Raw genomic sequence first — 16,464 nt, 5'->3', positions numbered from 1 at the left:
TAAAAAACTCGTAATTTGTCTTTTAAAAGTGGGTTTTTTTATTTTCTTTAATAGTTTATTTTGGAAGTATAATCCATAAAGTTGTATAAAAAGTAAGAAATATTTTTTTATTTTTCAAAAAACATGAATTTAATGAATTTTACGAGCTCAGTATTTTTCAATTTTTTAACTTTAAAAAACTATCAAAATTTTTCTGTTGATTCTATTTTTACGATATTTTATGCTCTTTCAATAAACTGAATATATTTTAGACAAACATCTTTTTGTTTTTTTTAATTCACGCCCCTGCCCCCCCCATTTTGAAATGTCTATTAAAAAGTAAATAATTTACTCAAAGTTTTTTTTTATCTCCAATTTGTGATATATAAGATCAATAATCTATTAAAAAAAAGTTTAGAAATTTACCTGTAAAGTCCGAAGTTTAAAACTTCGGAAAAACTACGTTATTTGTTTTTTTTATTTTTTTTTTTTAAATGAAACCTTGGTCCTTGCTCTTTTAATTGAAAAAAAATTAGGGTTTGAATTACATTTTAAGTAGTTATAAGCTTGGAAAGACAGGGGGGGGGTCGAATTATTCAATATTTTTCACGCATTTGTAAGGTCAGTTTGACACACCTAATCATGGGGTGCAGCGGCTGAAATGTGTCAATAACACCCAAGATAAGAATAATTGTCCGATTAAATCGGAATAATACAAATACATCCTTGTCGGCCTCGTTTGGGTCAGATGAGATATATTTTTTTTAATTATTTACTAGCGGGGGTACCCGGCGTTGCCCGAGTGTTTGTTTCCGGGACGGGGGGGAGTTTTAAAAAATATTATGGTAGGTAAGTAGGAAGGATCAAACCCGGAGTCATGAGTAAAAGTAGGAAAATAAAGTGTGAAAAAAAAAAAAAAAAAAAAAAAAAAAAAAAAAAAAAAAAAAACCCAAACATCTGCAACGTTAACAGTTCGGCCACCAAGAAAAGTCCATTCCATTTGTTTAGGAAAAAAAAACAAAAAAAAAAAACGACTACGGTAGGTCGGCGCGAACGTGAAAATATAATGTGAATTGTCCAGCACGCTAACCACTACGCCACAGAGCGCTGCAGCTTAGTTTAGTGATTTTAAATAACTTCACATGAAAGAACTACAAAGCCAAACTGGTGTTCTCTTCTCAACTGTTCCTTGTGAACGATCCCCAAACGGTGTTAAGTGGTGGCAGGGGGAGGAGGAATTTATAAGAGAAAATATTTTACCACTTCCATTGATCTTAACCGATTTTGGCCGTGACTTCTCAGCAGAAAAAGTATAGAAATCTAAGATTATCGAGGAATTTGAGAAATAATAAGCCTATAACACACCTCAGATATTGTTCTGCCGTTTGTGCATATTATATTTGCATGAAATATCTTGATTTTTAATCCTATTAAGGTCAAAATCCTACGGGAAAAAATGAGTTCATTTTATTTATATAGAGATTACCCAGTGTTAAATAGTGGTTGGGCAGAAGTAGTAATTTGCGATTTATTGATTTAGTTATCTATCTTTTTATCTATCCATCTGTAGCAGAAACAAATGGAACCTTTTTCTTTCACGAATCAATGCCTTTCCCCTGATCCTTTCTATCCCCTAAGGAAATCGGCCAGCATTTGGTTTGTCTCTCTCAGTAAGGAAGAGTTCTTATGCTTCAAACAGATCGGACCCCTTTTCTTCACTCTCCATCTCAGTGTTATTTCATCCAGTATTGGCGATTCCATGGGGAATAACTACCGTGCTTGGACCCTATGTACTCTTCATAGCTATTCATAACTGTCCACCAACTGTTCTATCTCCCAAGCTGCCATTAAACCTAATCCTAATCCATTGCACGTAACTTAGAGGGGGTTTTTTTTTTTAGCTCTCAACCCTGAAACCCTAGTAGACTGGCTTTTTCTTAATCGTTACACATTAACCTCTAAAGATTTCCACTAAGGCATGCTTAAGAATATATTCTTCCCCCAAAACTAAGCTTTAAAGTAGATACTTACTAGCCGTTGTCTTATAGATTTAAAGTGATCAATAATAAATAGCAACCCTCTGTCCCTTTCCTTTTGATAAGAGATAGTATTACAATAATTAATACAAAAACTGAACTGTTACGTATTATTATATAAGATACAAACTTCTGGATTATAAAAGAAAAGCGACGCTACCTTCCTTCGTTAGAAATCTGAAGATAACAAACTTAAAGTCGTTGCGTTCGTCATTTCAAAAGCTTGTATTGAATTATTTTATTAGGTTGTGCCCGAAAAGCTTTAAAACCCTAAACACCCATCTATCTATCGAGATATAGAGATGAAATATGAAGAGGTGTTGAGCAAAGTTGTCAAAATATTGAGTTATAAAACGGACAAGTTTCACCAGAAGCTCTAAAAACAGCCGATCCGGAAGGACAGTTGTTACGTGATCAGGTTAGCTGGACGTTAGAATGGAGTTGGAATTTGAACTTGGAACAGAGCGGTTGGGTTGACTATTTGGGGCCATGTCTAGGAAAGATTAACAAGATATTTGTTTATATTACATTTAAACTACTGCATATCAGTACAGCCAGGGAAGCAAGCAGCAAGAAGGGAATTCCAAAGTCTAGCTGTTCGAGGGAAGAAACTATTAGAATAGAAAGATTTGTAGCATTTAGGGACATCAACAGTGAAGGGGTGAGATCTTATTGATAAGCGGGTTTGTCGGGGATATGTTCGTCGAGGGGATACAAGTGAAACGAGTTCATCAGAACATTCCATTAAAAGATTTGTAAAACAGGCACATGTATGCAACATTGCGGTGATGGGACAGAGGCTGGAGCTTAGTTGATAAAGAGGGACTGATTAGATTGACAACTTTTTTGTGACCCTAAGAGGGAGAGACTAGTGGTAGATGTACCAGCCCAGATGTGGCAACAATACTCCATGCATGGGCGAATGGTGGCCTTGTAGAAGTACAGGATACTCTCAGGTATGAGTAGTCTTCTAGGTCGATAGAGGGAACCCACCTTCCTTGCAGCAGCCTTTGCAATCTCCTCTATGTATTTGTTCCAGTTCATATTGCCCGCAAATGTTAGGCCGAGGAGTTTGAAAGTAGAATTCTCAGGTAAGGTGCTACCTGTCGTGGATATGGGGGGGGGGGGTTGTAACGTATGATTAACGAAAGACAAAAATGACACGAACAAGAATTATTCTTTCATAAACAAACAATTTTTTTTTTTTTTTTTTAATAAACTAGAAAAACAAAGGGAACGCCAGGAATCCTAAAATGTTGGTTTTAAAGCGTGTTTGGCATCAGAATTCTTTTCATTAGAATATTATTCTGAAATTTGGATAATTCTTTAATACGCACACATGTAACTTTAAATGCATTAGTATTGTGATTATATACTTAGTGTTGCAGAGAGGTGTCATGTAATTGTTAAAGGAGAGCAGCTTAGTTTTACTAGCATTAAATGTTACCATTCATTTGCAGCCCCATTCCACTATGGTCTGGATTGCTTGGTTGTTTTTGTTTTACGGCATATCAACCCTTCCCGCGTTATTTAATGCTGAATCCAAAGATTTTGAAGAAAAAATTTTCTAATAGAGTATATTTGTTGTTTTCACGTTGGTTTCTATTTAACCCATAGTTGGGACCCTAACAGGTACTACCACTCCGGGTCAGAGTGGACCTGGGAGCAATGGTAATTAAAGGGTGGCTCCACACTCCCCAAAGCCCACAAGCTGGGGCCTCACCACTGGATATAGTTTAAGGTCATATCCAGGACCCCCATTGAGGGACTTTTACCCTCTGCAGGGGGGCAGTCGGCATATTCTAATGCCCCACCGACAGGGCCACTATGGTCTGGAAGTCATTTTCTAAGGATTCTGTCATTGTCTTAGATTTATGTATGTCTGTTCTTCCCTCATGCATGTTATAGAGCATTGTATCATCAGCAAATATACCCATCTCCGACAATATCAGGGAGGTTATTTATGAATATCAGGAATAATGGTCCAAGGATCGACCCCCCCCCGAGGCACTTCTGCATTAATGTCTCAATGACAACCTGCATACTTCTATTGTCTAAGAAGGATCTAATTATATTTAGTACGTCCAGTTATAATGTGCAATTTAATTTTCATTAGCAGCCCATTGTGCCAGACTTTGTCAAAGGCCTTGGATATATCAAGGGCTACAGTCCTGGCTTTGTCCACCTCATTCAGTACATGGTAAATGCGTTCAGAGATGAATGTTTAAATATCTACAGTAGAACAACATTGCCCGAATCCATGCTGTTTGTAAGAGAGATTTGCTTTTGCGAGGTGGTGAACTAGTGCTTGATTAATTAAGGTCTCAAAGATTTCAGCATGAGTGGGAGGAGACTAATAGGGCGATAATTGACAGGGTCTGTTCTTTCACCAGAATTCTTGTACACTGGTACCACAGCGGCCATCATCCAGCTATTAGGGAAGCAAGATTCAGCAAAGCATTTATTGTAGAGCTTGAAAAGTAGAGGGGCTAGCTCAGCTGAGCATTTCTTTTAGTATAGCAGGGATAAGATCAGGCCCACATGCCTTTGAGGTTTTTTTTTACAATATTGCGGACGTGATAAGGGGTGACGTTCACATCATCTAATGCGGCTTCAGTCCGCAGAGGGAAATTTTGAGGGGGAGTTTGTTAGCTCCAAGGTGGAGTTGGAGGCAAATCGCCGGGCAGGCAGTTACGCCTTCTCCATTGGTGTGCATGCAACCTTGTGGTTGTGGCTCAGTGGAGGAATTACTGATTGCCTTTTATACACTACACTATTATAGATTTTCCAGAAATCACGAGTTCCTATCTTTTGCAACTCTATGCATTCCCTGATTATTTTAGCATGCTTTCTTTTGGCTGTTGCTATTTCACTCTTACAATGATTTCTAGCATCTACGAATTTTTGCTGATTTGTATTTGACTTATGACATACAAACCGGCAGAATGCATGCTGTCTTTGTGCAATGGCGGCTGCGCAATCTGCAGTAAACCATAAGAGTGAGTGGGGCTTGCTATAATAGTTCCGTGTGGAAACGTGCTTTAATGCCCGCTTTGCATCATTAAGTTTTCTCATTAGCACACTGTTCAGCAGGGAGAGAGAAGATATCGGTCTATGGGGCATCTCGGATGTGTTCTCTAATGGCTTCCCAATCAGCCCTGTTGTAGTACCTTGTATTGAGCAATGGTACTCCCTTTGAGGAGTTTTAAAATTTTTAAATGTGACGTTGACTGATATCACTTTTTTTTTTTACATGGAGTTCACCACTTATCAAGGCCCAATGGCCACTCAGGGATAAGGGTTATTGTGTGTACAGTAATCAAAGGGATAGTGTAGCAATAGTATTGGAGAATTGGTAAGGTGTCATTACTTGGGGGGGGGGGTTCATCAGGAATTTGTTTGTGTTAGACTTGAAGACATCCAGATTGAATTTGGGAGGGGAAACAGGCAAGGCGTGCAGTTCTAAGAAAGAAGCTTTGTTCATGGAATCCACGTTTTGATTTCGGCACAGATAAAGAGTGGGGAAAATTATTGACGATGGTTTCAGCTAGTCGGGTGTTTTTTGAGAAAGATTGGCGAGGGGGGGGGGACCAGAGAATGGAGCTCAGACGAGCACCTGCCATGGAAGTAATGATAAAACAATGACAGGCTCGCTACGTCTCTTCTGTGGGAAAGAGGTTGCAGGGTAGAGAAAAGGGCATCCCCCACCAAGCCACGGAGTCTATTTTGTACTCAGTCAAGGCAGGATAGGCCGTTTTTTGCAGCTCTTATATGTGGGCTGTGTTTCCAAGTGGACTGGGCATTAGTCACACAATTACTCAGGTGCGGAACAAGTCTAGAAGTGAAGTGCGGTGAGGAACAAGTCTAGAAGTGAAGCCTGCTGAGGTTCACGATCTGGTAGGAGAGTTGGAAACATTACTGTCTGTGAGGGAATGGGCTATAGAGAAGCTATAAGTAGAGCGTCCAGCTGCATCTGTGTAACATAAGAAACCAAGCCAATTTTTATGGTGGACATTAAAGTCACCAAACATGTATTTGGGCATTACTACCTAAGGAGAGTGCTGCATCTTTACTATCAGAAATGACTTGAGTTGAGGGAGAATGGTAAAGAAAATATAACTAACAGTGATGAAATGTTCGAAAGCACATAAAAGCCTGGTCATCTGATTCGAGATGTTTCTCTCTAGTTCAAAGGAAGAGTGCTATGGATATAGACTCCAAGCCCATGCATATATCTATCCGAGTCCTTACGGCAAAGTGGGAGGCATCCTGTCACGTTAAAGTAGTTAGAGGGGATTGAAGAGCAAGTTTGTTTCACTTAATGCTAAAATATCCGGGGAGTTTACTAAAAAGGTACGACTCTACATCATTTAGATTACCTCTAAACCTACGAATATTTGTGAAAGCGAGCCTCAAGGGCGAAGGTGAATTGGTTTTGTTTGGGTTGTCATTTTATTAAGTTTTTGTTTAATGTCAGGTTGGAGGAAGAGCGTTGAGCAAAGTGAGCAAGTTTTGACGTCAAGTATATACAGTGGCCCATTAGCAGAGTCCCGTCTAGAAAGTTGTGGCCTCGTGAAAGCCTACCATATAAAGCAGCAGGGTCCCTTTCCATGCATGACATGGCACAACTATAGATTTATATTATATTATTATAAAACTGATGATAGAGCAGCCACTCTAAGTGCTACCAAAGAGTTAGGGCTTCTGTACTATCAGACAGAAACAGCAAACTGACAAACTGCCAATCATGTACCCTCAATCTATCAAACAGGACCGGCCCAAACAAGTCAAGTGAGCACAAGCGGTATGCAAGCAAACTCAATTTGCTCAGTTTCTGAGAGAAATTTAAAATAGGGGATAGGGGAACGGCAAGCACAAGGTGGCTCAGGTGAGTCCCGGGTATTATATCGCTACGGCTGGCTAAGAGACAAAGGAGTGTGAAAACCAGTAATGGGCAGAGCCTATCCACTCCTTAAGTTAGGTTTGCAAACCAGGAATTTGTTAGAGTCACTAACTCTAGGAAGGTCGTCATCCATGACCAAGGAAGTCTCCCTCTCAGTTTTATTATCAGAGTTTTTTTTTTTAGATGAATGATCTAACAAGATCTACAGGTCAATCACATCGAGTGGGGTAACCATGCACCTGGTTTCTACACCAGGTATTTCTGCGCCCTCGCATGGATAAAGATATTGAGTATCTTTTAAGGTTCTCTATTCTGCATAAGCAGAGAATTGGTGATAGACTCCTCTCTAACATTTGCATATCTGGGTAGGAGCTGCTAAAAAACAGCCTCTCCTGCCTTGACAGTACAAAATAGACTGGGGGGGATGCCCTTTTCTCTACCCTGCAACCTCTCTCCCACAGAAGAGAGGTTGCAAGCCTACCCTTGTTTTATCGTTATTTCCATGGTAGGTGCTCGTCTGAACTCCAATCTCTGGCCCCCCCCCCTCGCCAATCTTTCACGAAAAACACCCGTCTAGCCGAATTCACTGTGAAAAATTTCCCCCACTCTTTATCTCTGCCTAAATCAAAATGTGGATTCCATGAACAAAGCTTCTTTCTTAGAACTGCACACCTGTGGAACTGTTCCGTCTGCCTGCTTCCCACCTGACTACAACTTGGATGTCTTCAAGTCCAACGTTAACAAATTCCTGATGAACCGCCCCCTTAAGTAAACACTTCAAATCTCCACACTAACTTACTGTACTTGCAATAACCCTTATCCCTGAGTGGCTTCCAGGCCTTGATAAGTGGTGACCACCGTGTATAAAAAAAAAAAAAAAAAAAAAAAAATGTATCTTTCAAGTACTGTGAGAAAACCTATCCCTTTAATTTGTAATCAAATGAATAGGATATTAATTGAATGTAAAGAAACAGAAGAAATGGTTGCGACGAGATCTACATACAAATGGTTGCGACGAGATCTACATACAAATGGTTGCGACGAGATCTACATACAAATGGTTGCGACGAGATCTACATACAAATGGTTGCGACGAGATCTACATACAAATGGTTGCGACGAGATCTACATACAAATGGTTGCGACGAGATCTACATACAAATGGTTGCGACGAGATCTACATACAAATGGTTGCGACGAGATCTACATACAAATGGTTGTGACGAGATCTACATACAAATGGTTGCGACGAGATCTCCATACAAATGGTTGCGACGAGATCTCCATACAAATGGTTGCGACGAGATCTACATACAAATGGTTGCGACGAGATCTACATAGAAATACTACAAGAAACACGGATAGATGCACTTAACTTGGTTTTCTTTGAGTGACCCATGTTGGTCAGCTAAAAGATCAGTGTCTCAACGTGGAATGAATTGAGCTCCAACGATTAGCGTTTATTTGAGAGCAGTAAGAGGGAGGGAAGTTAAAAAATACTCTAGAAAATAAACCCAAGATCCATTTTCTACTTTACTGAAACAGTGCTGAGCAATGATTGTAAAAAAAATAAAAATAAATAATAAAAAAATAAAATAGATAAATAAAATTAAATAGATGAAAAATAAGTAAAAATAAAAGATAAAAATTAAATGGATAAAAAATAAAATGAAAAAAAAAAAAAAAAAAAAAAAAAAGTACTTTGTATGACTTTGAATTGGATGCTAACGGAGCATTTTATGAAAACATTGGATTTTATGATCATTTCACCTTGGAAATACCTAACCACTCCATATCCTTTCATATGGATTTTTAGTAGTTAATTTCAACATGACCTTTTAACCCCCCAATCCCATTTCATGATGGTCCTGAATATGACCTTAAACAATATCTGATCGTTGAGGCCCTAGCTTGCGGGCTTTGGGGAGTGTGGTGCCACCTCTTATTTGCCTTTGCTCCCAGGTCCACTGACCCGGAGTACTAGTACCTGTTAAGGTCCCAACTTTGGGGTAAAGAAAAACTAACTTGGAGAAAAAAAAAAAAAAAAAAAAAAAAAAAAATTATATATATATTCTATTAAAAATTTTCAAAATCACTGGATTCGGCATTAAATGACCTGAAAAGAGTTGATACACCATAAAACAAAAACCACCATTTCATGAACACTTTGCACAATATTTTTTTTTTTTTTGCATTTGTGACTAGTTTTCATCTAATGTCGTTTCAATTTATGCCAGTAGTAGCAAATATAATATTCATTTGCTAATATATTTCCTCTGATGAGGTTTCTTTGAAAGTATATGAATTAAGGAAATCTTCGTCTTATTTGAGTATCCTGTTGAACAATGATTTCATGTAAAGTATACTTACACACATACGTATACACACAACTTTAAGGCTAAAAAAAAAAAAAAAAAAAAAAAAAAAAACCTGTTTGATACATGATTTCTGATCCAGAGCAATACTTACCTCTTTATCACAAACATCGTTCATGGAACGCAAAGACTAAAAGAAAATAAAGGGAAGCTAGAGTTACAAAACTCTAGAAAATAAACCCAAGATCCATTTTCTACTTCAATGCAACAGTGCTGATTGTAAAAAAAAAAAAAAAGTACTTACTTTATATGACTTTGAATTGGATACAAATGAAGCGTCTTCAACAGCAAGAGGATATTGCGCTAATTCCAAATAACATTCACACCGTCTGTAATGAAGCCTAAAGCTGAGGTCAGAGTTCGTGTTGTTTTGGCCCAACATTGAAATAGCAACAGTATAATAGCAGCAAGCGAGATCATAATTCTCGTCTTTAAAAAATCCATTTCCTTTTTTTTCAAGCGATTCACTTTTCATACCCAAATCTGACAAAAATGAAAAAAAAATTTGATTTGTTTCAGACTTTTTAGATAAGGAATAATTGTTCATAGTATTTGGATTCATCAGACTACTGTTCTCATCTGGAATTTTCTTTGCGCATAACGTTTCAGTCGATGCAACCTCCAACAAGTTGATAAGTCACCATGTTTGATCTTGGAAAAAGTTATTTTAAGAACTTACAATTTTACCTCTTTATTAAATATATTTTCCATTTCTAAATTTTTTTTTAGATGATTGGTTATTCGTATTTTATGGATTCATCCGACTTATCTCCAGTGAGATTTTCAGGTTTCAGTTGATTTAACCTCAAAGCTTCTTCAGATGTATCTTGAACTTTGGAATGTTTCTCCTAAACTCAGAATTTCCAACAGATTCCTTTATTTACTTTGGGGGGGGGGGGGTAGCATGTTCTTGTTCCATCAATCATGACTGGATAGATGTCTTAAGTAATACGCAATTGTATTTTTTGGTTGCCAACACTGAGGATTGAACCTTCAACCTTCGGCAGAAGGTTACTTCTACAAGTGGCTAGAATACTTTGAAAATCAATTTTTAGTTTTGGATGCATTAAAAGTGACCAGCCACCTCTTCCCCCATTGTACCACGCGCTCAAGATCAGAAGAGAATTAGAGAGAACTAATGTGAAACTAATTTGAACATCGACTGGAATTGTGCATCAACGCAAATGGTGAGCATGGTTAAGTTTGGTTTTAATAAATAACGTTTATTACTATCAGAATTATTTCCAATCCTTTGGTGCGCGACTTATGGCCCACCCTGTGTGTGTGTGTATATATATATATATAATGTAATATAATATAATATATATATAATGTAATATAATATAATATATATAATGTAATATAATATAATATATATAATGTAATATAATATAATATATATATAATATAATATAATATATATATAATATAATATAATATATATATATATAATATAATATATATATAATATAATATAATATATATATATATAATATAATATATATATAATATAATATATATATAATATAATATATATATAATATAATATATATATAATATAATATATATATAATATAATATATTATAATATATATATAATATAATAATATAATATATTATAATATATATATAATATAATATATATATAATATAATAATATAATATATATAATAATATAATATATTATAATATATATATAATATAATATATATATAATATAATAATATAATATATATATAATATATATATAATAATATAATATATATAATATATATATATTAATATTATAGTGTATTTTATGACCAGGCTAACCGTCCCTGCTAGCTTAGAAAAATACTTTTGCAGTTTTAACGAAAGAGTTACAATATCAGGGCCTCTCCACAGGATGCCGACAATATATTACATATGAAGGAGTCATATGGAATTTCCACAGATCCTGCTAGTCTGTATAATTGTTCATTTTTTTTTTTTTTTTTAAATACTTTTTAATGTTCTTTTCTCATACTTTATTAATAAAAAAATAAAAAAATCGCTTCACACGTAGAAATACTGAAGAACAATAAAGTGAAAAAACCAATTTGCTTCGTCACAGATTCCATCGCGCTACACCAGAAGTTAGGAAGTACATTAGTTGCCTATAACCATTATTTGACTCGAGCGAGAAAATGCAAGAAAAGAAAAAAAAACGTTTTACCTTTCGTATAAATTCTGAGCAACGCTCTTGTTCTTGCAAACTTTGGTATGACGTACGCTAATGCAACTCTTCCGTCAGAGTCTTTAACGTTAGGGTCCATGCCTTTTTGCAACAGGGTGAGCACCACCTTGAAACAGTGGTCAGTTTTAACATACCCATTTTGCACGGCCGTGTGGAGGAGAAGGTCTGTTTTTCTCAGGGGATTCCGTTTGAGGACGTACTCCAAAACTGTGCAGGATTCTAATTTAAAATAAAGTTAGAAACAGAAATACAATAAGACAAAAGAAAATGGCAATACAGTTAACTAATCATGCCCATCCCCAAACGACTTGATCGGAGACATTTGTGCCACAGATTTCTCCATCTAGTTTGGGCTATATCATTTCTCAGTGTTTTTCTTTTTGTTTTTAGAGGTAGCGAAATTTAAATTGACAACTAATTCCATTTTCCTTAACTGCAGATTTGGCAACTTATTTTGAGTTCAGCTTGGTTTGGCAAATCATCATGAAGAGATCCACACCCAAGCAACATTTGCAAATTGCAAACAATACAATCAGTTTACTGAGAACATAACATCATGAAGTAGATTTGTCAACTGGCCCTCTTGTTTATTCCGTTTAAAAACTATTAGATTTTTTTAGGGGGGGGGTATGTTAAGTCCCATGTCTATGCTGATAAGCCAGACAATAGACCACTTAAAAGACAACATTTAATGCGTTATCGAAATACAACCTAATTTAATGTGTAGAATTTGTGAAAATTGAACCTCTAGATTTTGCTATACATGTCTGAGCTGCAGAGCCATATGACAGAAATTGTCTTTAAATTATTTATAAATGCCAAAATTTAGTCTTTGGAATAAACATTTGTATGATAAAATATTTTTCTACGATTAGTTTTCGGTATAAAGTTTGTTGCCTTTGAAGAAAGAAAAAAATACCCTTTATTAGCATTTGCTAAAAAAGGTACACACACTTGTAATGTTCAATGCAAATAGATTCAGATAAAAGCACAAACAGACGTATACATTTTAACTGAACGCAAATGTATGTGGAGACATGGCAACTAATGTATAATGATGCTTGTATCTTTACAAGGCCACAATTCGACCATGCATAAAGTATTGTTGCCACATCCGAGCTGGTGCATCTACTAGTCTCTCCTTAGACCGGGTCTAAAAAAAAAAAAAAAAAAAAAAAGCTTCCTACCTAATCGGTTTCACACTATAAGAGTCAGATACGTTCTCAAATTGAAGTACTGTTGCCACATCTGAGCAGGAGCTGCTGGGAGCTTCCTATCCTGCCTTGATAAAGATCAAAACCGGCTTGAAAACCTAATAGGTGATGCCTTTTTTTTGTTTCTTCCCTGCAATCTCTTTCCCCCCAAAGAAAAGACATTTCAAACCTGTCTCTGCTCTATTGTGATTTTCATGACAAGTGCTCATCTGAGCTTCAATCTAGAGTCCTCCGTCCTCCCCCTTTGCCAAACTTTTACAAAAAACATTTTTCTAGCTACAACTATTACCAACAACTCCCCCTGCCCCCACTATCTGTACCTAAATATAAATGCAAATTACATGAACGTTATCCTAGAACTACCCGTCTGAAACTGCTCCGCTGGCCTACTGACTAATATGGTTATGTTCAAGTCCAATGTAAACAAGTTCCCTTAAATTATCAAAGTATACCCAATTTCTACCACAAACTATTAATGCACTTGTCTCAGTGACAACCATATACTCATTGAAATTTTCAAGTGGATTTCTAGCCTTGATAAGTGGTGACTCCTTTGTAAAAAAAAAAAAAAAAACTCCCACCTCTGTCCTATTAAAATAATGTATCCCCGTGCTCATTTTTACAAATATTTTGATGGAATGTGCTTTGCCAAACTTTTAGCACTTGATCCCTTCAATGTAAATAATACTAAGACAAGAAGCAAAGTCTCACCCCATCACTGTAGAAGTCCGTAACTGCTGGAAAATTTCTCCTCTAGAATTCGAAATTTCCTCCACATTTCTTTCGCTGACTGTAACTAACATGCAGAAATTAAATGTTATGTGAACAAACATCTTGCAGTCAAAACTGTTCACTGCTGTCTGCTAGGAATATCTAATTAGCTTGCATCTTTTTCAAAAAACACTCGTCTAGCTGAAACCACTGTCAATAATTTTCCCCACTCGTTATCTGTGCCTAAATCAAAACGTAGATTCCATGAACAAAGATTCTTTCTTAGAACTGCACGCTTGTGGAACTGTTCCGCTTGCCTGTTTCCCTCCTGACTTTTCATAATGCGTGGTTTTGGCTTCAAATGTATCTTATTTTAGTCAAACTCAGTGACTATCAAGTATTACTGTCAATAATTCACTGCTCTCGTGAAAAAAAAGTAACAAATGAAACAGAATGAAAAGGAGATAATTGAAAGGGATTTTATTGAAAGCGGACGAGTGCCATACATTGTTATTACATGTGTTCAGGGGGAGGAAAAAAAAAAAAAAAAAAAAAAAAAAAAAAAAAAAAGACTTAAATTAAACGTGATTTCTAAAATTATCACAATTGATCAATTTTGATAATTTAAAATTTAGACTTTTTTAAAAAGGCTGAACTGAAACAAAATATACAAAAATATTTGCCCTATCCCAACGCGAAGTTACGAAGTTGAGATCTCATTCTGATTTATAAAGCTTTCTCGAAACTAATAACGCCATTCAAGTCAACAAATTAGCAGGAGCAGCCCCAACTATGAAAACAAGATAAAAGCAGCAGCAGCAGCAGCAAAGAACAGCAACAAGATTAACAAATACTCAACTGATTGGCTGTCAAAATCTTACTTCAACCAATCAGAAAGGATTTGCTGTGGGAGCCGGGCACCTGCTAAATTTGTATTTAAATAGGGAATACAATCTCATCGAGCAGATTAGCTCGAGAGAGCACGGTGTATGCCAGATGAAACTTTGACAGTCAGAACCAAGGCACTAGAGAGCAACTAAAATTAACCGATTTGACCACGGCTCTCGGCAATCACAAACGTAAGTACTTCGGACATCACTGGACTACCACCGGTCAATCCTCAGCTTCCCTCATTTCAACCTCAAAGAATTTCAGCTATGTGTCATGTTTGACTATTAAAATGATTTAATTTTAAAATTAAAAACAAATATTCAGATCACGATTACTAACACCAGCAAGAACTATTGCTATTATATTTAATGCCACAAAAAAAAAAAAAAAAAAAAAAAAACGGGGACAACTGTAATTGAAAAGACAACACCTTTTATTTTCTTAGTTTGTCTTAAATAAATAAATAAAAAAAAAAAATTGAATAATCACTTAAAATTAAATTTTCTTTCAACACCATATGCTTATTTATAATATAACATGAAAAAAAAAAAATAAATGAAATGATTTCATGAGTACCTACATTGAAAAATTTTAATTTTTCACAAAATTAAATAAAATTAAATATAATTGAAATCAAAAATAAAAAGTAAATAAAACTAATGTGACTCACCAATTAAAAGAGTTAATTTAACGAGAATCGGAAAAACTTCCGCAGGATCCTTAGACAAAGTGAATATGTCAGCGCCATGTTTTAAGAGTTCGAGCAACATCAAATGGCAAGACTTTCTTAAACTGTCGTCTATTTGCATTGTTTCGTACAGTGTTGAAAGTGAAACACCTGAAGCGTCAAACCCTTTGGCCAACGGCCGATTTGAAGGACCAACTACGATCAAATTGATTGTTGTCCACTGACTACGTACTGCGGCCGAACACAAAACTTGATTCCAAAGAGAACTCTCTACCTTTTGAAACAGGGAAAGGCATTCTTTAAAATCTGCAAAAAATAAAAATATAAAAATTTTATTATATTTTGGAAATGCAAGAGCAATGCACTGAGGAACTCGAAGCATTTGTGCTTTGAGTCGTAATTATCTCCAACTAAACTTAACAAGCAACAAAATCACACACCTTCACTGTAGAGATCCATAGATGACGAAAGCTTTCAACTTCAATTGGAATTTCCTCCTGGGCTCCTGCTTCATTGACTGTACTGACATGCAGAAGTTCAAGTGTAATGTGAACAGACATTTTGCTGCCCAACTCCCTACATAGTGTCCCTGTAGATATGGCCTCAAATAGCAGCTCCTTACATTCACGCGGTGCCTTTAGTAAGTTTCAAGACTTTTTTGTACAAGCATTTAAAATTGTCGTAAACTCTTGAAAATTCAGTACGTTATTGCTAGACATCTTATGACATGACCAATTTTTGTGAGTTGAGGTTCAAATGAACAGCTTTTTTTTTTTTTTTTTTTTTTTTTTTTTTACACGGTGGTCACCACTTATCAAGGCCCGGAAGCCACTCAGGGATAAGGGTTGCTGCAAGTACAGTACGTTAGTGTGGAGATTTAATGAAGTGTTTACTTAAGGGGGCGGTTCATCAGGAATTTGTTAACATTGGACTTGAAGACATCCAGGTAGTAGTTGCCCGTATGAAAAAAAAAAAAAAGTGCCCGTACGAAAAAATGTGCCCATACGAAAAAAAGAATCAAGCATATTTTATGACCTGCCTATGCCAGGCGTCCCTACTAGCTTAGATAAAAAAAAAAATAAATAAAAATAAACAAAAATAAAAAATAATTAAGCACAATCACTGAGTTCTGTTTGATCATTTGTATGTCTAAATGAAAACACTGCTTAAATACACAAACTAGGCATATATTCATAAGTTTTGGTTTAATCTGATGCACCAAAATATTATATATATATATATATATATATATATATGTATATATATTTTTTTTTTTTTTTAAATCACTTTATACCCAGGCTAGTCATAAGAATAAATAGAAACCAACTTATAATATAGACAAAATCTGCATGAATTAAAAATATATTCAAGTGTATTTTATGACCGGGCTACGCCAGGCATCCCTGCTAGCTTAGATAAATACTTTTGCAGTTTTAACAAAAGAAAAACAAT

General features: G+C 35.8%; 1 protein-coding gene across 1 annotated transcript in view; it reads right to left on the bottom strand.

The window, feature by feature from the left end:
• The window catches only part of LOC145269674 (TPR and ankyrin repeat-containing protein 1-like), a 199,491-nt gene that overhangs the window by 105,737 nt on the left and 77,290 nt on the right, over positions 1–16,464 (bottom strand). Inside the window, exons 9-11 of the mRNA XM_080125382.1 lie at positions 14,995–15,318; positions 11,488–11,727; positions 9,538–9,776 (exon numbers count right to left, since the gene is read on the bottom strand). Of these exons, the coding sequence (XP_079981508.1) occupies positions 9,538–9,776; positions 11,488–11,727; positions 14,995–15,318 (803 nt within the window). The remainder of the gene's footprint in view (positions 1–9,537; positions 9,777–11,487; positions 11,728–14,994; positions 15,319–16,464) is intronic.

Source organism: Euprymna scolopes, chromosome 45 (genome assembly GCF_053919585.1).
Source record: "Euprymna scolopes isolate OS-2025 chromosome 45, ASM5391958v1, whole genome shotgun sequence".
Lineage (NCBI taxonomy): Eukaryota > Metazoa > Mollusca > Cephalopoda > Sepiida > Sepiolidae > Euprymna > Euprymna scolopes.
This window is presented reverse-complemented; position numbering and strand designations above follow the sequence as displayed.